Raw genomic sequence first — 26866 nt, forward strand, 5'->3', positions numbered from 1 at the left:
TACAAGAGACCCATGCAAAATTGTCTCCTAAGAGGAAGTGATGAGCGTGAAAAGTCCTTGAGCTCTGAGTGTTCTTGGCTTTTGTACTCTGTTCTATTTTTTTCCAGCTTTTAAAACAGAGTTGGCAAACTTTCTCTGTAGTGGGGCCGATATTAAATATTTTAGGCTTTGTGAGCCATATGATTTTTGTCATAACTATGTAACTGGTTGTTATAGCAGGAAAGCAGCCATAGATAGTAAATGGATGAATTTGGTTATGTTCCAGTAAAGCTCTATGGACATTGAAATTTGAATTTCATATGATTTTTAGGCATCACAAAATACTTTTTTTCAACCATTTAAAAATGTAACATACATTCTTAGCTTGTGGGCTATACAGAAACAGGTGGCAGGCCAGATTTGGCCTGCAGGCCGTAGTTTGACAACCTGTATAATATGAGGTATTTTAAAAGTATAATACATTGTTTTATTATAGCAGTCTTGTATATGAGAAATCATAAGTAACATTTTATAGCAATTGATGGTTCTAAAATGCTTACTCCTAAATTATTCTAATTTAGCTTCACAGTAAACCTGGAAGATAAGCATTATTATCTCTATTTATAGTGAGGAAACTAATGCATAGAGAAGGAAGATGACCTGTCCAAATTCATAAAGCTAGTAAAGTGTCAGAGCCAAGACAAATTATATTCTGGACTCTTTACTCCATCATATTGTGCAGTTTAAACTTTTATAATTGGAGCATCATGCCACTATTATCTTTTTAATACCCATTGGTGCCAGAATGCTTAGAATTTAGTCTATAATAAATAGTAGTGATAATAATCATGTTCATTTCTAATTTTCTTTATTACTATGATCTACTGCCTAGCTGTTTTAATCTTTGATAATTGATGTTTTGACAAAGGCTGGATATGGGAGGTGAAGGACATTTGTTAGTTTATTAAAGATTTGGCAGTTGGACAGTATAATTATTCATATCCTATATTTCTTCTCTACATTTTCAAAGGTAATAGTTAATTTTATTTTCAGACGTACACTAGGAAAATAAACAATAAGGTTTTTTCCCCTAAATCATTTGTATTCACACTAAACTAATGCTTTATTTAGTAGTGTCATCATAATTTTTAAACTCAAGATGTTGAGAACATTTTCTGTAATAATGTACTTCTTGGATTTATTTCCTTACCAGGTGGTAGAAGATTATGCTGGAAGATGGCAGGTCCCTTTGCCACAGCTTCAGGTTCTTCAGACTGCACTCTGCTGTTTTACATCAGCCAGTGCATCATTCCCAGATGAATGTGAGCACGTACAGTATGTTTTGAGTAGCCTTGCTTTGTAAGTACTCTTTACTTCTTACGAGAATTGGGTTTTGATTATTTTCTCTGTGAAAGGAGCCTTTCCTAAAGTCTTTCCTCAGAAAGAAATTTCTAAAACCGTGGACGGTTATAAAGAAAAAAAAGAAAAGTGAAAAAAGAAATTTCCATTTTTTCATTTAAGTATTTAGGTTTAACTTTGAACATATAGCCATAATTTACTTTTAATTTTAGAGTTAGTTGGCATTTTTGCATAGATTCTTATGGTCACTACCATCACTTTCCTTTTTTAATTCCCTAGCTCTAATGGTAAGTCCCAAAATACAGTAATTGAGGCCATCAGAGTTAGCAGAGGGATCTTAAATCAGGCCAGAAAGAGCTTAGGAAACTCCTGGTTTTTGAAAATACTTTAGAAGAATTCAAAAACCAGGAGTTTCCAGGTTTTTTTCCCCTGAGCACTTGTATTTTTCTTTTTTTTTTTTTTGCTCTGGCAGATCCTACTAAAGTTATAGTAAAGATGTAAAAGAGAGAAATACAGTGAAAATAAAGTAGAGAAGAGCCACCAGTGAATGAAAGATTTCAAAAATTTTGTAGGGCGGAGAACACAGAAGAGTGAGTGGTCACAAACATGACAGAACAAGTCACAACTTTACTTTTTGTTTTGTGCATGTGTGCGTGCCTCAGATCACACATCACAATAACATGTTGTAAAATCATTTATCAGCATTAGAAAATACAATAGAAAATATCAGAGAATGTCTTACAGGATCAGTATTATTTAGTGAAATTCTTGTTTTATATGTTAATTTTTATGTTTGTATGTATACTTGATTATTTGTAAAACATTTTAAAAACCTAGCAATTAAAACAGTTATCCTCTGCCTTATAAGATAGAAGGTCTAGTTTGTCCTGAGCCCCACCCACCCCCCAGCCCCCAGAATCCTAGAGAGGTGTAGAATTTGAATATGCAAGGCATGAAATAGAGAGCAGGGAATTAGATACTTTGGGAGAATGGAGATAAAGGAGTTAATTACAGTTTTTCCATTCAGGCCAATCACCAAACCCTAGGGCCAAGTTGGGGTAGGGAAACAGAGTTGCTCTTTTCCCTCCCTCTAAAGAATTAAATGACTTTGGAGCAATGACCTTTGTGTTCTGGCAGTTAAAGTTTCCTCTTTGAGACAGCTAGTTAATCACTTAACTACTCTAAAGAAAAACTTGTCATTCACCAAAGTCTAGACATGGCTACTAGACCTCCCAATTAATCTGTTTATGGCTTTATTCTTACATATTAGTGGGGATTCGGGAATCCTGAGACAATTGAGGAATGCCTTCAACATGAAAAAAAATACAGTGAAAAATTTGGAAGAAAATAAAAGAATAAAAAAAATTAAAAAATTAAAAATATAAAATCTGTAACGTATAGTTTCAGGGAGAGTTAAGATGGTATTTGTAACATTAAAACACCAACATACCATGCTGTGTGAATGGAATAATGAGACACCAAATATGAGTTTGTGTAAATTAAAGAAATCTGATGATGGTTAAAATTTAAAGTTCAGTAGGAGGAAATTTGGAGGGTAAAGTTGGAGAAATAATCCAGGATGTAAAACAGAACCAAAGAGAAGGAATGTGTCAGAGAAAAAAAAATTATTTGGTGCCTTTATGTAGGAGGTTCATTATCTCACTAGTTGGAGTTCCAGAAAAAGAACTTAAAATATATTGGAGGAAAATTTTAAAGAAAAAAATAAAAGAATTTTCTAGAACTAAAAGTCATGAATTTCTAGACTGAAGGAGCTCAAGAAGTGCTTAAGACAGTAAATATAAAAGATTTTCAGCTAAATACATCATTTTGTGATTTCAAAATACCAAGAATGAAAAAACAGATATGAACACCTTGTAGCAAGGAAAAACTACGTTACCTACAAAGGAACAAACATCAAATTGGTATCAGTCTTCATACAACTCATACAACTAACTGTGGGTGGTAGAATATAATGAATCAGTGTCTTGAAAGATTGGAGGAGAAATTATTTTCAGTGTAGGATTTTATACTTACCCAAACTATAAGTGAAGTGTGAGAGTTAGAAAGAACATTTTCAGGTATGTAAGGATATAGAATATTGACTTGTTGACATACCCTTTCTTTTAGGAAGTTATTAGAGAATGTGCTCCAGAAAATGACGGTGGATCTAGAAAATAGTGGCTTTTTTACATGAGGTAGAGGGAAGAGAAGACCTAGGATCACTGTTAAGTAGTAGGTCTTAACTGATATATCACCTTGAAGAGGGAAATAGTCAGTAAAAATGGAGATTTGAGAGTAACCCTGAGAATTTAGAACCATTTAAGGTAGGGTTAAAAGGCAAAGAGAATAAAATGGGAATTAAATACTCCAGGAAAATTAGAAATAATATGAACAGGAAAAAACACAGAATTATAGCAAACTACTTTAATATGTAATGAGTGTTATTTACATAGTTTTCTTAATGTAAATGATGTTTACTGGCTTTAAACTTTTAGTAGAGTACAAAAATAATTATAGTTACAGAACAGAAAAATTATTAACCATTCAATATAAGATTATTTGATGGAAGTTACAAGTTGAAAGTAAAGAATAAGGTCACTAAAAAATATCCTTTGATTCTTATTTTACAAAATGGAGTATCAGTAGTACATAAAACCATAAATAAATGTGTAAGTAAAGTTACAAAGAGCAGTAATAGAGGAAATAATACCTAATGTGAACGTGGAATTGGTTGTGTGAGGAGTTAAATTCTCTTCTCCCACAATAGGCATTTAAGAGGTAATATTTAAAATGGGTAAATAAGGAAGTACTGACAAAGCTTATTATCAACAGCTATTAAAAATTTTGAAAGCTGTTAATTCTAGGGCGTTGAACTAGTGAGAGAGAAGACTGAATTCTTTCTGTACAGTTAGCATTTTTAAATCTTGAAGATGTATTAATTTCATATATATGAACTATATATTTTTTGCTTTATATATGTATACAAAATTTAAAAGAGTACATGTACATTGTGTTTTTTTACAAGTTTATTTGTAGATACTTAAAATTATAGGTGAGAACTGTGTGAGGTGATGGATATGTTAACTAGCTTAATTATAGTGATAATGTCACTGTTACTTGTATATCAAAACATGAAGTTGTATACCTTAAATATATACGATTTGTTTGTCAGTTAAACCCTAATGAAGCTGAAAGAAAATATTGGAGGAGGAAGGAGAGTTTAGAATATAACCTTGTAGAATAGATTTGTAAGAGCAATGCAGTATAAAGAAAACTGTATTATTTGAAAATACATATTTCTTTTATTTATTTTTTTATGATACCCAAGTGAATATGGGAGATGTATTAGGACTTTTTGATTAAAATTGACAAACTTAGTCAAGCTAGCTTAAGCAAAAAAAGAAGGGTATGGGGGATTTATTAGATGACTACACCATGGAACAGCAAGGACTAGAACTAGTTTCAGGATTTTCTGAATCCAGAGAATAAAATATCACCTAGAACCGTTTCCCCCCTTTCTTATCTTCATTCACTCAGGGCTCCTGACAGTTCTGCAGTTAAGCTTAATTAAAACCAAGAGGTTTGTCCCTACCCCATTTGTAATCCTGAAAATATTTTTGGGAACCTGAGCCCAGCCAACGTTATATGCCTCCTGCTTTGACTAATAGCTGTGTTAAGGAGAGTATAGTAAGATTTTTGGCTCAGTCTGATGATCAGCTCACCCCAGGCCTGGGGGGGGGAATAAGGATACTAAATTGACAGCCCAATGAGAACCATAGAAATGTTGCAGGCATTCAGGGTTCCCTCAAGAAGTAAATGAGGTAGTGTGAAACAGAGCTGGTAGGTAAACAAACATAACAGATATCCACTACAAATAATAATTTTATGTGTCATTCTGAAAACTACCAAAACAGTTTTATTTTCTAATGATTTCTGAGGAAATAAGTATTAAAAGTACATTATTTGTAAACAAGATGTATTAATCTTGTTTCAGTGCCTGTTTTCATTCCCCCCCCCCTTTCACCTATATAAGCTTTGTTAACATTCGTGTTATAATGGGAAATGCTTTTAAGGTTTTCAGAAGCACTTTATTATTTTTTAAATTTAACTAATTTGTTAGTTTCTGTTTCATTGCTTCCTATCTTTTTTACTACTGCTAATGAAAAAAAATGTATTAAGCAGAAGCAAATCTTATCTTGAGATGAACATTGTTAGGGGGAGAAAAGTAAACTATCTTAGTAGTTTGTCAAAGAATAAATGTTCTTGTAAGGAAAACTTCCTACATTATTAGAGTTTACTTTAACAGAAAAGTTAATCGTATTTGTAATACCAGAAGAAAAATGAGGAAATAAAAACATGATGATACTAGTAAGAGAATAAAGAGTCTGTAACAGTGTTCAACTTACTTAAATAAATATATAAACTGGAAAACTCTAATTCCATAATCATTTATTCATTCAGTAAATCTCTTGTGCTTGGTTCTAGGCTAAACATTTTAGAAAATAAGAGAGATAAATCCTTGTTCTTAAAGACCTTACAAAGCTAAAAAATATTAAACAAGCAGTCACACTATTATGTAATTATAATTATGAAGGAATTACAGGATACCATGAGAGAGTATAACAGGGGCTTGATCTGGGAGGTCAGGGAAAATTTGCTGGGTAAGCTAACAACTTGAGCTGAACTCCGAACGAATGATAACAGTTAGATGAAGGAGCGGAAGAGCCTCCCAGGGATGGCAAATAGAATATACAAGGTGACTGGACAAGATGTCAGGATATTAATGGATTTCATTATAATTCATATTTGTTGAATTCTTGTTTGTGATCTGTATCATGTACGTAACGTTTTTTATTCCCTTGACATACTAAAAAGTTATAGGTGAGCTAAAGAGTTAACTTAAGTAATACCTACGAGATTTTGTTTTATATAAATATATATACGTAAGTGTGTGTGTGTGTATAAAACACGTGTTAAACATATAAGTTACTATATTCTGTGGCAGTATTATCTGGTCCATATATCCATCTTCATAAAAGCCTGTTCTGTCTTTAAATTATACATATGTGAAGATGTGCCTTCTATAAACTGGGAGACCACAAAAACTATGGTCTTATTTACAGGGAAGGAAGATGGATTCTGTTTTTATTTATACTTGAGTTTTTTTTTTTTTTTTAATTTTGTGGCAATGAATATAGTCACAGAGAAAACGGTCTTAAGTTGGCTAATTATGATTTTACCTAGGTTGACTCTTTTTATAAGCATATTTTCTAAAGAAATGAAGATTTAGCTATGTGTGTATATATTTGCACTAAAAAGGAACTCAGGTTAAATCTCTTTTATAGATAAGAAAACTTAGGCCTGAGCTGCTGTAGGGGACTTTTGTAAGTCTGAGTTAAGTTTTTTTTTTCCCCCTGTTGTTTTCTTATTTTAAAGTGGTTAAACACTGGTTTCTGTTTTACTGGTAAAACTGAGCCGAACACCCTGAAACTAAGTGGATCTTTAGGGAGAGAACTTAGACTTTACCAGTTTTATATAAAATAAAAGCAAACTTCAATGCTGCCTTCTCAGCCACCTTTAGCCCAACAGAAAGTAAATGTTCATAGATTTTAGCATTCCACACAGGGTTCCGTGATGGAAAGTGCATATTTGCCTCGGAGCCATTAGGTCCACAAAGATCTGTATGATCCACTGGAGAGGGAACTAGTTCAGCTAGTAGTGTTTATTATGTGTAGTGTCAAATACTAAAAATGTATACCCTAATATGCCAAGTTGCCTGTAAGAGAAGACCAAAAAGCCTTCTCTTTCATGGAATTAAATGGGTATAATCAGCGTCTTATTTAGAGTGGCTAGACATTCATATGTTAGGCCACACATGTAATGATAGATCAGTAACCCTTTCTGACTATATTGCTGATTTGGATTATATTTGAAACATAGAATTTGTGCCTGTCTTCTATTCAACCAAGTTTAATTGGTTGTATATAACTTAGGTCTAGGCTTCAACTAACTTAGGAAATAGAAATAGCCTAGAAATTAAAGGAAGAAAGGATAATTATAAAGGGCTGATTTTTGGGGTGGGGCCAGGCCCCACCAAATGTGTTTATCTTATGGCCCCATTCATATATTCTTTGTCTGCAATATGTAGCACTCTTTTTGCTTCTTGACTTTTTATTTATTATTTTGACCAACACTTACTCAAAACCTTCTCCAATTTTATATCTGTTATCTTTACTAATCATTTGTGGCAGATGATCTCATTTATTTTATAGAGAAATCTAGGCTGTCTAGCCTGTTTCCTTGTTTTCTCTCTTTAAAGAAATGATTTCTGGAGCGCCTGGCTGGCTCAGTTGGTAGACCACATGACTCAGTCTCAGGGTCATGAGTTCAAGCCCCACACTGGGCATGGAGCCTACTTAAAAATTAATTAAAAAGGGGCGCCTGGGTGGCTCAGTGGGTTAAAGCCTCTGCCTTCGGCTCGGGTCATGATCCCAGGGTCCTGGGATCGAGCCCCACGTCGGGCTCTCTGCTCGGCGGGGAGCCTGCTTCCTCCTCTGTCTCTCTGCCTGCCTCTCTGCCTGCTTGTGATTTCTCTGTCTGTCAAATAAATAAATAAAATATTTAAAAAAAAAAATAAAAAAAATAAAAATTAATTAAAAAACTAAAAAAAGAAATGATTTCCTTTTTGTGGCAATTGGTGGTCTTAATTTAATTCCCACACTAAATTCCCTCAGCATTGCTTTGTTTTTCTTTACCTTTACATTAGAATGCGTTGTTTTCAGGATTTGTTGTAGCTAAAGTCAACATTAGACAAACATGCATGCATTTGTTTATACTGGCTATGTTTAGAAACTCAGCATTTCATTTGGTGCTAGTAATGCCTAGAATCTTTTTTCCTTATAATTTTGGCCTGTATTGCTCCATTTGTTAATTTTGGGATGAAGCAGTTAAGACTTGGCAGAGATAGAGAGGGATTATTAACTGGTATATTTATGTTGACAGATGAAAAATGATCAGGTGATGACATACCCTATTCCCATCTGTGTTGGTATATATCAGAACCTAGAGGTATATATATGTATAGTTTTATACCAGGGTATTTACGGCTTTTTGAATATAATTGAAGGAAGGCTTGATAATTCTTGGTCAGTTGAGATACACAAAAACTAAAGAGAAAAAGCAGTAGACTAAAAGCTGTTACTATTTCACTGCTATTAGGAAAGATTATTTATTCTTTAGAAGAAGATGTATATAGTCATTATGAATGGTGTAAATACATGTTTGAGTTTTTCTGAATTTGAATGTCTTTATTTTGGGCTAAGCTGGATTCCTGAAAAACTATAGATTTGAACCTTCCAACTTTTCCTCCCTTCCTCCTGATAGCTTTGGTCTGTAGAACTGGATCATAATAGTGGAATAAAACAAGAAGAAGAAGAAGAAAAAAGAAATGCTTCTGAAATTGTTGAAAAAATGACAAAGTTTTGCCCATTGCTCCTTACACAGAAATCTTAAGAACATTCCTTTAGATACACCTAAATTACATAAAAGCAAATATTAAGAGATCTAAACGGAGAAATAGACAGCAATATAATAATAGTAGGAAACTTTAATATCCTACTTTCATCAGTAGTTAAGATCATGCAGATAAAAAATAAGGAAACATTGGCCTTAACACATTAGACTTGATGAACTAAACAGACATATACAGAAAATTCTATCCAAAAGAAACAGAATATACATTCTTCTCATGTGCACAGGATAGATCATTTATTAGGCCACAAAGAGGTCTTAATACGTTTAAGATTGAAATAATATTAAGCATCTTTTCTGACCGTAGAGGCATAAAAATAAATCAATTACAACAAGAAAACTAGAAAAACTACCAATATGTGAAGATTAAACAGCATTCTATTGAACAAATGGGTCAAAAAAGAAGTCAAAGAGAAACCAAAAAAAACCCTGAGACAAATGAAAATAGATATATACACAACATACCAAAACTTACAGAATGCAGCAAAAGCAGTGCTAAAAGGAAAGTTCATGAGGATGAATGCCTACTTAAGAATCAGGAAAGAGCTCAAATAAATAACCTAACTTTACATTCCAAGGAACTAGGAAAAAAAGAACAAATGAAGCCCAAAGTTAATAGAAGGAAATAAATAAAGATCAGAATGGAAATGAACGACTAACCAAAAGGAAAGATCGATAAAACTAAGAGCTGGTTCTTTGGAAAGAGAAGCAAAATTGAGAAACCTTTATCTAGATTCATCAACAGAAAAAGAAGACTCAAAATCAGAAATAGAAGATAGTACAACTGATACCACAGAAATACAAAAGAGACTACTATGTACAGTTATACACCATCAGATTTGACAACCTAAAAGAAACATAAATTCCTAGAAGCACACAATCTACCAAGACTGCATCATGAAGAAATAGAAACTTGAACAGACTAATTACTAGAAAGGAGATTGACTCAGTAGTCAGAAACCTCCCAACAAACAAAAGACCAGGACCAGATGACTTCACCTGTTAATTCCAGCCAATATTCAAAGAATTAATATCAATCCTTTTCAATCTCTTTCAAGAAATTGAAGAGGTGGGAATACTTCCAAACTCATTTTACAAGGCCAGCATTACTTGGATACCAAAACCAGACAGGGACACCACAATAAAAGAAATATTACAGGTCAGTATCCCTGAGGAGCATAGTTAGAAAAATAGTCAACAAAATATCAGTAAACTGAATACAACAGCCCGTTAAAAGGATCATGCACTGTGATTAAGTGGGGTTTTTCAGGGGATGCAAAAATGGTTCAGGCATTCACAAATGAATGTGATACACTGCACTAACAAAATAAAGGATAAAAATCATTATGATTCTCTCAGTAGATGAGGAAATCATTTAAGAAAGTTGAATATCCATTTATGATAAAAACTCTTAATAAAGTGGGTATAGAGGGAACATTCATCAACATCATAAACGCCACATTTATCACAGGCCCACAGCTAACTTACACTCCGTGGTGAAAAGCTGAAAGTTTTCCCTCTAAGGATGCCCATTCTTGCTACTTTTATTCATATAGTAATGGAAGTCCTTGCCAGAGCAATCATGCAAAAAAAAAAAAAAAAAAAAAAAAGTCTTCCAAATCAGAAAAGAAGTAAAACTGTCTCTATTGGCAGATGATATGATATTTTGCATAGGAAACTATAAAGAAACCTGTTAGAAATAGAAAAAAAAAAAAAAGTCAATAAACTTGCAAGACCCAAAATCAGTATATAAAAATGTTACATTTCTGTGTGCTAATAATTCACTGCCAGAGAAATTAAGAAAACAGTCCTAATTACGGCTGTATCAAAAAGAATAAAATATCTAGAAGTTTGTTTCACCAAGGAAATGAAAAATCTGTACACTGAAAACTACATGGCACTAATGAAAGAAATTGAAGAAGACACAAATAGATGGAAAGATATTCCATGCTCATGGATTGGAAGATTTAATGTTAAAATGTCCGTTACCACCCAAAGCAATCTACAGATTTAGTGCAATCTCTATCAAAAATCCAATGGCATTTTTCACAGAAATAGAACAGATAATTCCTAAGATTTGAATCTAACCACAGAAGATCTCAAATAGCCAAGGTAATCTTGAGAAGGAAGAAAAAAGCTGGAGGCGTCATGTGACCTGAATTCAAACTATATTACAAAGCTGTAGTAATCAAAATAGTATGGTATTTAAAAAAAAAAAACAACAGTAACAGTATGGTATTGGCATAAAACCAAATACACAGATTAAGATAACAGAATAGAGAGCCCCAAAATAAATTCATGCATATGTGGTCAGTTAATTTACATCAAAGGAGCCAAGATTATATATTGGGGAATGGACAGGCTCTTTAATAAATGGTGCTGCGAAAACTGGATAGCCACATGCAAAGGAATGGAACTAGACCCCTGTCTTAACACCATGCACAAAAATCAACTCAAAATGGGTTGAAGACTTGACCTTAAGACTTAAAGCATAAAACTCCCAATAGAAAATGTAGGTGCTAAGGTCCTTGACATTAGGCTTGGCAGTGATAATTTTGGATTTGACACCAAAAGCAAAGGCATCAAAAGCACAATAAACAAGGGGGCTTACATCAAACTAAAAAGCTTACACACAACAAAGGAAACCACCAACAAAATGAAAAGCAGCCTATTAGATGGGAGGAAATATTTGCAAATCATGTATCTGATGAGGTGGTTAATACCCCAAAGATACAAAGAATTCATATAACTCAGTAGTTAAAAAAAAAAAAAGTCTAATTAAAAAATGGGCAGAGAATCTGAATAGACATTTTCCCAAAGAAGATAATACATTTGGCTAGCAGGTATATGAAAAGATGCTCATCACTAATCATCAGGGAAATGCAAATCAAATCACAATGAGTCACCACTTCACACTTGTTAGAATATCTAGTATCAAAAATACAAGAAATAATAAATGTTGGTAGGGATGTGAGAAAATGGAACTCTTGTGCCTTGTTGGTGGGAATGTAAATTGTTGCAGACACTATGAAGAAAGGTGTGTTTTACCTCAGAGAACTGAGAGTAGAACTACTATATGATCTAGCAGTTCTTCTGGGTATTTATCCAAAGAAAGTAAAACCAGTATCTTGCAAAGATATTGTTACCCAAGTTCATTATAGTATTACTTACAATAGCTGAGACATGGAAAGAACCTCAGCACCCATAGATGGATAAATGGGTAAAGAATATGTGATATATATATATCTCGTACATAAAATGTATGTATCTCATATATATACCACAAAAAAAGAAGGTATCACGTTATTTGTGACAACATGGATGGACCTTGAAGGCATTTTGCTAACTGAAAGAAGTTAGAGAAAGGGTGTGGAGTTTGATAAGTTCTTTATAGATTTTAGATACTAGCCCTTTATCTGATAAGACATTTGCAAATATTTTCTCCTGTTCTGTAGGTTGTCTTTTGGTTTCATCAGCTGTTTCTTTTGCTGCCAGCAGTTTAAGAGTACCTTTTTCCCTATACCTTTGTCAATATGTGGTTTAAAAATTTTTTTAATTATGACAATTGTCAAACCTCTTAACAAGTAGAAGGAATATTATAGTGAACTGTCCTGCCCATCACCAGTTTCAAATTTATCAGCATATCATCAGTCTTGTTTTCTCTGTACATCCCCACTCCTTACCCATTTCTAGGTATCTGATCTTTTTTTTTTTTTAATTTACAGCTTCATTGAGATAAAAATAAATTATTCATGCTTTGTAGGTGTATAATTTGATAATTTTTAGTAAATGTATAGAGTTGTGCAGTTATCATCACAATCCAGTTTTACATTTTCATTACACCAGAAAGTTCCCTCTTGCTCATTTATAGCCAATCCCCAGTCCCCTCCTCAGCCCAAGGCAACCCCTGATCTATTTTCTATCTCAATAGAGTTGTTATTTCTGGACATTTCATACAAACAATATGACACAATATATAGGCTTTTAGATATGATTTCTTTCACTTAGAATAATGTTTTTGAGGTTCATCCATGTTCTGATACTTATCAGGAGCTCATTCCTTTTTGTGCTGAATACTACTCCACTGTATGGATATAGTACATTTTGTTTATGCCTTCAGCAGTTGATGGATATTTGGATTGTTTCTAATTTTTGGCTTTGAACATTTGTGTATTATTAAGTCTTGTGTGGACAGATGTTTTTATTTCTCTTGAGTAGCTACCTAGGAATGGATGTTACAAGTTATGTTCAACATAGAACTGCCAAACTGTATCCAAAGTGATTATACCATTTGAAGTTCTAACCAGCTGTCTGGGGGCAGTTTCAGTTTTCTCCACATCACTAACACTTTTTATATTATTAGTCTTTTTTATTATAGCCATTCTAATAGTTGTGTGGTGGTATCTCAGTTTGGCTTTAATTCGTATTTCCTCAGTGCTGTTGATGGCAACCATCTTTTTGTGTACTTACTTGCTATTGCTTATCTTCTTTCGTAATGTGTCTATTCAAATCTTCTGCCCATTTTTCAGTTGGGTTTTTTGCCTTATTGAGTTGTAGGATTTTTTTTTTTTTTGTATTCTGTTTATACATTCAGTATCAGATAAGTGATAGTAAATACTTCCACTCTATGGCCTGTCTTCATTTTCTTATTGGTACCTTTTGAAATTTATTCCTGGTTTTAAGAAATTTGATTGTAATTTGCCTTGTGTAGTTTCCTTCATGTTTATTGACCTTAAGCTTCTTGGTTCTTTGGATTTATGATTTTAACCAAATTTGGGAAATTTCTTTATAAAAATAAAAAGATTTTTATTTTTGAGTAATCTTTATACCCAATGTGGGGCTCAAACCACAATCCTGAGATCAAGAATTGCATGTTCTACCAACTGAGCCAGCCAAGCACCCTCAAAAATTATTTTAGAAAGCATCATTATGTTTTCTTTTCTTTTTTTCCTTTTTAAAAAGATTTTATTTATTTATTTGACAGACAGAGACACACAGTGAAAGAGGGAACACAAGCAGGGGGGAATGTGAGAGAGAAGCAGGGAGCCTGATGCGGGGCTCTATCCCAGAACCCTGGGATCATGACCTGAGCCGAAGGCAGACACTTAATGACTATGCCACCAAGGCACCCCACATCATTATATTTTCTTAAGGGATGACACTTGAAGAGAATCCACAATTGAGTCAGAGTTTACTGACGATTCTGCTCATTTTTTTTTTTTTTAAGATTTTATTTATTTACTTGTCAGAGAGAGAGAGTGAGCACAGGCAGACAGAGTGGCAGAGGGAGAAGCAGGCTCCCCACAGAGCAAGGAGCCCAACGCGAGACTCGATCCCAGGATGCCGGGATCATGACCCGAGCCGAAGGCAGCCGCTCAACCAACTGAGCCACCCAGGCGTCCCGATTCTACTCATTTTTATCAGTCCCTTCCTTTTCTTTTGGTGTGTGTGTGTGTGTTTTTTTTAATAATGCACTGTTTTGTTTTCACCAATGTTATCTTCTGCAGTATCTGATTTGACTTTAATCTCATGTAATCTATTTTTCATCTCAGGTATAGTACTTTTTGATCTATAAAAGTTTTATTTGGGTCTTTTATATCTTAACATGGTTATCTTTTTACCTTAGGAGTTGGCAAAATACGACCCATGGGTCAAATGATGCCTATACCCTCCCTTCCCTTTTTAATATGGTTTCTAAGCTAAGAATAGTCTTTGTATTTTTTTTTAAAGATTTTATTTATTTATTTGACAGAGAGTTCACAAGTAGGCAGAGAGGCAGACAGAGAGAGAGGGGGAAGCAGGCTGCCTGCTGAGCAGAGAGCCCAATGCAGGGCTGGATCCCAGGACCCTGAGATCAGTGACCTGAGCCGAAGGCAGAGGCTTAACCTGCTGAGCCACCCAGGTGTCCCTAGTCTTTGTGTGTTTTTTTTTTTTTTAAGATTTTATTTATTTATTTGACAGACAGAGATTACAAGTAGGCAGAGAGGCACGTGGCGGTGGCGGGGGCAGGGGAGGGGTGGTCAGGCTCCCCGCTGAGCAGAGAGCCCGATGCTGGACTGCATCCCAGGACCCTGAGATCATGACCTGAGCCGAAGGCAGAGGCTTAACCTGCTGAGCCACCCAGGTGTCCCTAGTCTTTGTGTGTTTTTTTTTTTTTTAAGATTTTATTTATTTATTTGACAGACAGAGATTACAAGTAGGCAGAGAGGCACGTGGCGGTGGCGGGGGCAGGGGAGGGGTGGTCAGGCTCCCCGCTGAGCAGAGAGCCCGATGCTGGACTGCATCCCAGGACCCTGAGATCATGACCTGAGCCGAAGGCAGAGGCTTTAACCCACCGAGCACCCAGGCGCCCCTGGTCTTTGTATTTTTAAAGATTTGTTTATTTGAGAGAGAGAGCAGGAGGGAGGGGTTGAGGGAGAGGGAGAAAGAGAATCTAAAGTGGACTCCCTGCTGGCCGTGGAGCCTGACTTGGGGCTTGATTTCATGACCCTGAGATCAGGACATGAGCAAAAATCAGGAGTCAGATGCTCAATCAGCTGTACCTCCCAGGCTCCCAGTCTTGGCTTTTTTTTTTTTTTTTTAAATAAAGATTTTTATTTATTTTTTTGACAGAGATCACAAGTAGGCAGAGAGGCAGGCAGGGAGAGAGAGGAGGAAGCAGGCTCTCCGTGGAGCAGAGAGCCCGACTTGGGGCTCGATCCCAGGACTCTGGGATCATGACCCAAGCAGAAGGCAGAGGCTTTAACCCACTGAGCCACCCAGGCGCCCCCAGTCTTGGCATTTTTAAACAGTGGCGTTAAAAATGTGATGAAGATCTTAGTGGCCTCTCAAACCTAAAATATCAGGCAGTCCAGCCTCCACCCTAAACAAAATGTAACAGTAGAGGACGGGCACCTTGGTGGCTCAGTTGTTTAAGTGTCTGGCTTCCACTCACGTCGTGATCCCACGGTCCTGTTGTTGAACCCCGTGTCATGCTCCCTGCTCAGTGAGGAGCCAGTTTCTCCCCTCTGCTGCTCACCCCTCCTTGTGCTCTCTGTCAAATAAGTAAATAAAACCTTAAAAAAAAAAGACAGTAGAGGAATTTGGTGGTACACTGAAGGTCATGATAGCAACAACAGAACACAAATCCACTTAATTCATGACAGGATTTACTTAAATTTCCATAATAAAGGCCTAATGGAAGAAAAGGCACTTCTATCCCCAGGTATAAATACTATTAATATCAGTCTATGCTGTTGTATACCATGAAGTCCAGCTTTCAGCTAAAAATTATAGACACATAAAGAGCAAGAAGAAAATGCACCATCAAGAGAAAATCAATTAGAAGAACTAAATTCAGATATACATGGTTTAGTGGAAAAGGTTGATAACATGGTTAAACATACTGGGGATTTTAGCAGAGAGATGGAACACTTTAAGAAAGATTCAAATGGACATGGAGGATATGAAAAACACAGTAATAGATGATGAATGCCTTTGATGGGCATATCAGTAAAGCTGACACAGTTGAGGAAAGAATGAACGAACTTGAATAAGTCAATAGAAACTACCCGGACTAAAAGCAAAAGAGAAAAAGAGAAGAAGAAAACAGCATTTAAGAGCTTTGGGGAAATACGAAACTGTATAATATATGTCTACTAGAATCCTAGAAGGAGAAGAAAAGTGAGGCTGAAGACATCCAAGTACAGATTCGAGAAATTCAGAAGCAGGATAATTTTAAACATTTATTTTTATTTTTATTTATTTATTTGACAGACAGAGATCACAAGTAGGCAGAGAGGCAGCAGAGAGAGAGGAAGGGAAGCAGGCTCCCTGCTGAGCAGAGAGCCTGATGCGGGGCTCGATCCCAGAGGCTTTAACCCACGGAGCCACCCAGGCGCCCCAGGATAATTTTAAACATATACACCTTGGCCTACCAACTAGATTGCCTAGATACATCAAATTCAAACTCTGAAAATCAGGAAATTTTGAAGGCCACCAGGGTAAGGCATTACCTGATTTAGAAGACTGAAGAAATATAGCAGACATCTCAGAAACTATGCTAGTTAGAACACAATAAAGTGACATCTTTTAAGTACTGAAAGAAAAAATGACTCTCCAATCAAGAAGGAAAATTAAAGATGTTTTCAGGGAAGCAGAAGCTGAAATTACTCATTCTCAGAAGACCTGAACTATTAAAAGATAATAGTACTGATATGATGCCAGACAGAAAAATCTACCCCCCAAAATGAAGAGAGCTGGTAATGATAAAAACTGAAGATAAATATAAAATTGAATTTTCTTACTTTTAATGACTAAAATGTAACCATCTAAAGCAGAGGTTGGCAAATACTGCTTTAAAGGGCTGTTTTTATTTTTGTTTTTTTTTGTTTTTAAGATTCTATTTATTTACCTGACATGGAGATCACAAGTAGGCAGAGAGGCAGGCAGAGAGAGAGGGAAGCAGGCTCTCTGCTGAGCAGAGAGCCCGATGCAGGGCTCCATCCCAGGACCCCAAGACCATGACCCGAGCGGAAGGCAGAGGCCCCAACCCACTGAGCCACCCAGGCGCCCCAGGGCTGGTTTTTTTTTTTTAAAGATCTGCAGACTGTAGGGTGTGGTAACTACTCAACTCTGCTCTTACAGCACCAAGGCAGCCATAGACAATACATAAAAGAATGCATGTAGCTGTGTCTCAGTCAAACTTAAAGAAACTGGCAGCCAGTTTCTAAATGCCAAGACTTAAAACAAGAACTGTAGTGAAGCACTGTTGGTTTATAGCATATTTATAATGAAAATGAATGACAAGAGTAGCACAAAGGTTATTATATCCTACCTAAAGCAGCATAATATTTGAAGGCATGCCGGGATTTGTTAAAGATACATATTGTAAATTCAAGGGAATCATGAAAAACATTGAATATAGCATGGATATATTAAGCCTAAGTGGAGATAAAATGGAATTATAAATTCACTCAATCCAAAAATAGGTGGAAGAAGAGGTTACTGCAGTAGTGAACCAGACAGAACAAATAGAAAACGATTATGAAGAGAAGAGGTTTTAATCCAAGCACATCAAAAATCATATTACATGTAAATGGTCTAAATCTATTAAAAAGACAGAAGTTGGTTGGTTGGATAGAAAAATAAGATTCACCAACAGATACATAACCATACCCCATGTCCTTTTAATGTATACTTTATTTACTCTTTACACACTTTACCTCCTTTTTTTTTTTAACTTACAGAGATTACTCTTTGGAGATAAAGATTTAGTTCAAGGGGCGCCTGGGTGATTCAGTTGGTTAAGCTGCTGCTTTCTGCTCAGGTCATGATCACAGGGTCCTGGGATTGAGCCCCATATCGGGCTCCCTGTTCAGCAGGGAGCCTACTTCTCCCTCTCCCTTTGCCTGCTGCTTTGCCTACTTGTACTCCCTATCTCTGTGTCAAATAAATAAAAACCTTTAAAAAAAAAAAAAAGATTGAATTCAAGTCCCTGTTTATACCTCCTAGTATTCTATTGGTTAGATGTACCAATTTATCCAATCATATTTTCTGATATATATTTGGATTGTTTCCATTATTTTCCTGTTATAAATAGTGCTATGATTAATATCCTTTTGCATGCATTTTTGTTTGTTTGTTTTTGCTGGTAGATTTTTGGGGTGGATTCCTAGAATCTGTGTCAAAGAATAAATAGGTGAGGTAAATTTGTTAAGTAGTCCAAAGTTCTTTCTATAACAGCTCATACCATTTTGCATTTGCACCCACAAAATTAGTCCTTGTTTACATTCAACCTCACCGATACTATGTTATCAATATTGTGTGAAATTTTCGCTAATCTAACAAAGGATAAATGGCATTTTAGTACATTTTTTAAAAAGATTTATTTATTTTAGAAAGAGAGAGCACAGCAGGAGGGGCAGAGAGGAAGAAAGAGACTCCTTAGCAAACTCCATGCTGAGTGCAGAGCCCAATGCAGGGCTCGATCTTATGACCCTGAGATCAGGACCTGAGCCAAAATCAAGAGTTGGACACTCAACCAGCTGCATCACCCAGGCATCCTTCAGTGTAGTTTTAATTTGTATTTTTAACATGTATTTTTCTTTTTCCTTCCTTCCTTCCTCCCTTCCTTCCTTCCTTCCAAGATTTTTCATTTATTTGAGAGAGCAAGAGAGCAAGAGCAGAGGGAGGGACAGAGGGAGAGGGACAAGCAGACTCCACACTGAGCAGAGCCTGTCATGGGGCTCAATCTCACAACCCTGAGATCATGAACCGAGTGGAAACCAAGAGTTGGATGCTTAACTGACTGAGCCACCCACGTGCCCCTTAATATGGATTTTTCTTACTGTGAGTGAAGTTGAACATCTGTTTGCATATCCTTACAAACCATAATTTTTTTCATTTATCTTTTGATTTTGCTTATGTTGTTTGTATTGTTAGACATTCAAAAATGTAATTAAAATTTGTCAGTATTCTCTATTGCTCTTGCATCTTGAATCATAGTTAAGAATAATTTAAAGGAAAATGATTTGTCTATAATCAGTCTATATGGGATTTTTTCCTGATATTTGTAATGTTTAATTTTTTATATTTAAGTTTTGATCTACTTTGAATTTTTTCTTAATTTGGAAGCAAGAGAGAATCAGTTTTGTCTTATAACATTTGACTATCCAATTCAAAGAAATCAACTTTTTCCCTACTGATTTGAGATGCTGCTTTTGCCCTGTATGTGCTTTTCACATGCAGTTTGTCTATTTTTGGGTTTTTCATTTCATTAGGCTATTTGCTCACTTGTCAATACAGTGGTGGTTCAGTTATGGAGGCTTTACAAAATGTTTTCATATTGGCTAGCTCCTTTTCATTGCTCTTGCTGTTTCATGGTTTTTCTAGATACTCAGCTTTCTAGATAGTTAAACTCACCTACCTCCACAAAAACTTGCAAGTACTTTTATTGTATGTAAATTTTTAAATTACTTAAGGAGAATTCAGTGCTTAACTTATTGAAGTATATACTTGATGTGTTCTTTACCTTCCTCCAGTCCAAGGACACTGAACAGTAATGCTAAAATTTCTCCTTCCAACTTAAGTGCTGTGTATGTCATATATTTTTGCTGTATTTTAAAGCCCAGATGAGATTATTTCTTCATGGTGTCAAAATTTGTAGCCTATATATTTACTAATTTTCATCTTGATCCTTCTTGCTAATTTAATTTCCTATCTACCTCAAAACAGTTTCAATTTTTCTGTGGTGGTTTATACATTTTTTTTTTTTCGTATTTGATGGTTTATAGTTTACTGTGATTAGCTAGGTATAGACTTATTTTTATTAGTCCTTATGGGATTTCCTCAGCATTCTAGATCTGAGGGTTGGTATTTTTCATCAATTTGAAAAAGTCTTATCTTGTTTTTGTCTTTATCCCATTTCTCTCTTTTTCTCTCTTTTTTTGTGTGCAAGTATAATTAGACATGTACACTCCGTTCCCTGTATCTCCAGTTCTTGCTTTTGTTGTCTATTTCTTTGTCTTTCTACATTGTATTCTATATTAGTAAGTGGATTTCTTGCATTTGGATAGTTAAGCATCATACTTAAGTGGAATTTTCCTGTGGTAGATAAACACACAAATCCATATTCGTGTATTGCAGGATGAAAATTACGTACATGCTTCAGAGACCCAAAAAAGAACAGTAATTCTCGTTATAACTCCCAGATAATCTACTATATATATCTTATTTTCAGGAAACCTGGTATCTTCTTACTACTGTTTGTAATAGATGAGAAAATATAGTCTGACTTCCAAGCATCCTGATGGCAGAATGTAGTTTGTTTCACAAGTAGGGACTGTACCAGTACTCTAGTTATTTAAACTTGCATAACTCATAACAGTATACTGATTGATGCAAGTCAAGTAAGTATGATTATATATGGTATAATTTTTTAAATTCAGAGGCATGCTATTTATCATGTATTTGTCCCACTATAATTTATGTTTTTATAGAAACCATTTCATTTAAGTGATTCTACTTTGAATAATAATTTCAATTTATGTAAATGAACTTTAGTTAACTCATAACTTGGACTAAGGTTAATTATAAACTGAATAGTATATAGACCGGTAATATTGAGTATTATATTAAATATATTATACAAACATTAAACATTATATTATACATATTCAAAATTAAAAACGGATATAGACATACAATGATAAATTTTTAGAAACCCTTCCATGAATTTAGCCAGATATCTTGAAAATCTGCATAATCTAAGTGAAGAAAAATGATCATGTCTTATGTTTCAACAAAATTGACAGTACATACCAGAGAAGAACAGATCTATGAAGATCTTGTGTTTGCTCTTAGATTATTATTATTTTTTTAAGATTTTACTTATTTATGACAGAGAGAAATAGCGAGAGAGGGAACACAAGCTCAAAAGAGCTGGAGAGGGAAAAGCAGGCTTCCTGCTGAGCAGGGAGCCTGATACAGGGCTCTATCCCAGGACACTGGGATCATGACCTGATGAGCCACCCAGGTGCCCCTCCTCTTAGATTACTGAAGGAAGAACTTTGATGGCAGTCTTAATAATAAAAATTAACAGTATTATATTATTAGCAAGCATCAGTAGCACTACCAGGGATTGTTCTAAGTGCTTTCCAAAAGGTAATTATTATTATTATTTCTGTTTTATAAACAAATAAATTGAGGCACAGAGCCTTTAAGTGACTTGCCCAGGGATACGTATCAAGAAAGTGGTGGAACTGAGACTGAAACCCAAACGCTGTGGCTGTAGATTATGGACGAGTAAAGGGCCAGACAGTAAATATTTCAGGCTTAGCTCATAAGGTTTCTATTACTACTACTCAGTTCTGTCATTGTATTGTGCAAGCAGCCACAGCCAATATGTAAATGGATGGGTATGGTTGTTTTCTTATAATACCTTATTTATTGATGGGATATTTGAATTTCATATAATTTTTAGTTGTCACAAAAAGTTATTCCAGATTTTTCTTTTCTTCTTCCCTTCCCCTTCCTCCTCTTCCTCCTCTTCCTCCTCCTCCTCTTCTTCTTCTTTAACAATTTAAATATGGCTAACTATTCTTATCATGCATTATTCAGTAGGCTATCACTGGGTCAGATTTAGCCTGTGGGTGGACAGTCGTCTGCCAGCCCTCCTCTAGACTGCCACGTATATTTTGGGGTCCTACCTTCTTCTATTCTGGACTCCCCCTCCACCATACAGTTTTCTTCCATGAGTTTAGGTAACTTGATCTCTAAACATTTAGTTGATCCTTTATTCCAGTCAATGGGAAATACAACAGATTTAAAACTTGAAGTTTCTACTTCTATGTATAATCTAGATTTTTTTCCCCTAGTGATTCATTACCACATAAATACTTGTTTACTTCCCTGAAGCCCCAAGGCAGAGCTATCTAGATTTGTTTTTATTTACTCTTACTTTGCAGGTAATTTTAACATTTTAATACCATTATCATGGAGTTGGGCCTTGTTATTGAGGTAGCTGATAGTGGGGCTTGGACAAATCTCTCTTTTGTAATGTTGGCTCCTCTTTCATGTTCACATAATTCAGACATACAATTCTGCCTATTTTTTTGGATTCTGTACAAGGTCACATTGCGTCTGCATACTGATATCTAAATATATTTCGTAGCACATTTTATTTCTGCTAAAAGCCTTTATTATCTCTCTCCCTCTTTTAATACGACTAATTGCCCTACCAGTCAATACTCTTCTACTCAACATAATGATACAATCCCTTTCCCTTCTACTTAGTGCAAATTTAACACCTCTGTTTCAACAGGTTATAATACATATGTAAAGTACAATACTATGGTAGTACAGAATTAGCTATATATTTGGAGAGAAGGAAGGGCATTTTAGACCAGATTCTTAGGTGAAATTGTGTAAATAGGTCTGGAGGAAGCAACAGATCCAAAGACCTTGAGAGCATAGGAGTTAAGGAAATGGGAAGAACCTTGCTGTGATTGGAGAGCACAAAATTTCTGATAAAAGCTATGTGTGTAAGTATAGTTTTGAATCAGACATAAAAGTTCTTATATCATGACAAGGAATTTGTATTTCCTGCTCTAGATTAATAATCTCAAATACCTAAATGGAATGGGAAGGGAATGATAGTAAAAAAATAAGCAGCTAGTATGTGGGAGAGGTGGATGGAGACTGGCAGGTTGGAAAGGAGGTTCATGTTCTGTGTAAAGGCAGTAATTGCTCAGCTTATTTTATCATAGAGAGATGCAAACCCTGTGGTATAGGGGTTCCTGTTTTTTTAGGAGCCCGGAGAAATCTAGATTTAATCTGAAATAGCAAAGTTTTAAAATATTAGCAACTGATTGAAATATTTTTTTAAATATTTTATCCATACAAAGTAAGTGTGTCAGCTGAAGGTCTTCACTTTCGATGACACAATCCAGACAGCAGTTTGTAAAGTCTGTTAAGTAGTCAAATCATTCTGTGTTTTAGGATGATAACAATGGCAGCTGTATTAAACATGTACTTTTAAGTAAGTGTGGAATAGCAAGACTGGAGATAGGAAGAGTCTGTTAGAAGTTTAAAGATGATGTAGATGTGAATTAATGGCTTAATAGGGATAGAGAAGATGCCAGAGGTACATTGATGGGGCTTTTTTCATATTCATTGATAGTAAAATAAATAATTGCAGAAGGGTTAAAAATGACAAATAATTCTTTACATTCTTGGCCCCCAAGTTGTTTTACTAATGTGGACTCAACTGCTTTGACCAGTTTATTATATATCCGTCTAGATAGTTTGACAATATGCATTGGTATTCTTGTGTCCTCTATCCTCTCCATCCCATCACACAAATGATAATGTAATTAATATATTTCTGTATTTTTTTCTTAACAGTATATCTTAGAATTTTCCCATTATCTATTCATATAGATTTAAGATGTATTCTCTCTAATATTCTCATTAACATTTGCATTATATTTCATTATCTGGGTATATTTCCCAGTCCCCTGTGGTAGACAATTAGCATGTTTCTATTCTTTTGCTATTACAGATCATTTGTGGATGCATGTCCCTCAATGTCTTTGAGTTGATTTGTGTATATTTGGCTGATTTGCTTTTGTAAGTGGAATTGCTAAGTCAAATGATTACGTGCGTATTGTAAATTTTCTGATGACTACTACTGTGTTGCCCTTTAAGAGAGGTAGTACCTCTTACCATCCCTCCAACAAGATATCAGAGCCTATTTCTCTACATCAGAACCGTTGTAAAATATGTCAGCATTTTCATTTTTGTAAATATGATAGAAAAGGTATTTCATCACTTACTTGAGTAAAGTAGAACATCTTTTCATATTTGAAAAAAAAAAATTCACTTTTTTTTTTATGTGTGAGGTAGTCCTCTCTTAGTGTTTTACCAGGTGGTTAACTTTTTAAAAAATTAATTCTTCAGGGGTGTCTGGGTGGCTCATTGGGTTGTGTCCAACTCTTGATCTTAGCGACTGTTGATCTTAGCTCAGGTCTTTTTCTCAGAGTCATGAGTTCAAGCCCTGCATTGGGTTCCATGCCCAGTGTAGATCCTATTACTTGTTGAAGCTTTTTAACAGATTCTCAGTGTATCATTTTGCTTTGACAGCTTTTCTATTTTTTGGTCTGTTGACACTTAAAAATTTTAAGTAAAGTTTTATAAAATATGGGGCATGGTTATTATGTTATATTTAGAAATCTTTGTAATTACTGTGTAATACTTGGGGCATTTACATAATTTTTAAAAACTATATAGTCTCATAGTATGTTTGCATTCTAAAAAACTTCATTCTTAGAGATTAGTTTGGATTAAAGGCAAAAAGTGAGTAAAAAAAATACAACTTTGGGTATTCCTAATTGAAGATCTTGTAGGTAATTAAAATCTAAAGATTCTGAGTTATTTGTCACTTGCTCTACTTTAGGACTGCTAAGTAATACTAAATAATTTTCATAGTTTTTCATGCTCGTGGTTAGGAAATAAGTCATATATCTTCTTATATGAAGTATAAATTATTAAAAACACAAAGTATTTTGTAACAGTGTTTTCCAAAAACAATATTTAAAAAGGAGGAACCACAGATTTTTGGGCAGTCTGTTAGGAGTGGGATAATCAAGGTAAGCCCAGAGTTTGAGAACCCATGTGTTGTTTATTAGATACCTAATTGGTGATACTACTAAATATAAATGTTGCCTGAGAGTTTCATAGTGACTCTCTAATTTTCTTACACTTTCATGTTAATTTTCCATCCTTTATATCCATCTGAAGAAAATTAGATTTTGAATTTTCTAAGGGGCCCATTGTACCAGGGTGAAGCTGGACCCATTTTAAATCATGTTGACATGTGTAGCAACATTTTTGCCACCTGATATACCATTGCTTTTTTTTTTTTTTTTTTGCATTGTGAACACTGGTGGGCATGAGTAATGTAATTGTTCATTTTATAGTTCTAGAACTTCAGTATATTTCTTTGTATTTTCTTTGAGGACACTTAAAAGTTTACTGAAAACCTAACATGAATCTTAAATGATCAGTGTCATGATTCAAATCTGGCTATTTTAAAACTAAGTATCTGATATTACATAGTTTTTATCTCTTGAGAATATTTTAAATTGGGGCAAAAAAAAAAACAAACCACCTAAAGAAACAACAGAAGTTATTATTCACTTGTTCTTTCTAGGAGCTTCTTTGAGTTGCTGCTGTTCTTTGGAAGAGATGAGTTTTATGAAGAGCCCTTAAAGGATATTCTTGGATCATTCCAGGTAAAACAACTTAGTCCTTCGCATTTTGTGTACATTTAACACATGCCTTATTCTTCCCCTAAAAATGGTATATTGATTATTTATTGCTTTTAAGTTTTTATATTTACTACGATGGCAGTGGTTAGGATCCTATATATTTTACTAGCAGAAAAAGGTGGTTCTTAAAATTAACTTTTAGCTGTATTTCTAAAAGATGTTCAAATTAACATTCCAGTTCCACATTTGCTAGACCAGAGCTTGCTGCTACCACCCTTGTAGATTCCTAAGCACATCTTGCACATATACTCACACATTTTATTGCTATTGGCTTTGGTTTCAAAGCCCCATGTAGAACTCAGCCCTATTAATAAAGGACTCTTCTTGCCTACCCTAAAAGCAGGCTGCCTGTCCCATGTCCCTTTTCCCTTTGGATGTATTCTGATTTTCTCATATATTTATTTGTTTTCTCAATAGCCTTCCCAAGATAGGAAGCAGTTTTTTTTTTTTTTTTTTTTTTTTGCACATGCTATATGAGAGGAGGAAGTAAATCTGGAAGAGCACAACAAAGATCCAAAGACCTGTAGATGCAAAAAAACCAAAAACAAAACAAACATCTTGTAGATGCAAGAACATTTGATATTTGATCTTCTTTTTTTTTTTTTAATTTTTTTTTTTGTTTTTGGACAGACAGAGATCACAAGTAGCCAGAGAGGCAGGCCAAGAGAGAGAGGGGGGAAGCAGTCTCCCTGCCAAGCAGAGAGCCCAATGTGGGACTCCATCCCAGGACCCTGAGACCATGACCTGAGCCGAAGGCAGAGGCTTTAACCCACTGAGCCACTCAGGCACCCTGATCATTTGATCTTTTTACCATATACTTGGGAAGCAGTATCTAGTACTCTGGCTAACTAATATGTCCTTGTAATCTCATCATCATTCTCTGGGGTGGAATAAAGGAAGATGTAGTTTGAGCTCCCTCTAGGGGTGAAGTCTTTAGACATTTTAAATTTATTCCTGTGATGCATTAATAAGAAAGGCTTTAGGTCAACTAGGAGTATTGTCCATCTTTAGGAAGGAGATCAGCATAGTAACAGAAGAGTCATGCAGTGCTTTCTCTCACCTAGAATATTTATTTTGTATTTATTGAAATAAATCTTTTAGGCTGAATTAAAATAGATTTTTATGATTGCTCACTCTGGTGCATACATAGACATAGGAAAATTAGAAGCAGACTTAATTGGCTAAGATAT

The 26866-nt window shown here is 35.0% G+C and overlaps 1 protein-coding gene across 2 annotated transcripts in view; it reads left to right on the forward strand.

Moving 5' to 3' along the window:
- The window catches only part of ZNF654 (zinc finger protein 654), an 84499-nt gene that overhangs the window by 22801 nt on the left and 34832 nt on the right, over window positions 1-26866 (forward strand). For both annotated transcript variants that reach the window (XM_080829468.1, XM_080829469.1), the window contains exons 2-3: window positions 1193-1338; window positions 25559-25640. In XM_080829468.1, the coding sequence (XP_080685594.1) occupies window positions 1193-1338; window positions 25559-25640 (228 nt within the window). The remainder of the gene's footprint in view (window positions 1-1192; window positions 1339-25558; window positions 25641-26866) is intronic.

The sequence above is a fragment of the Martes martes genome (assembly GCF_963455335.1).
Source record: "Martes martes genome assembly, chromosome: 1".
NCBI lineage: Eukaryota > Metazoa > Chordata > Mammalia > Carnivora > Mustelidae > Martes > Martes martes.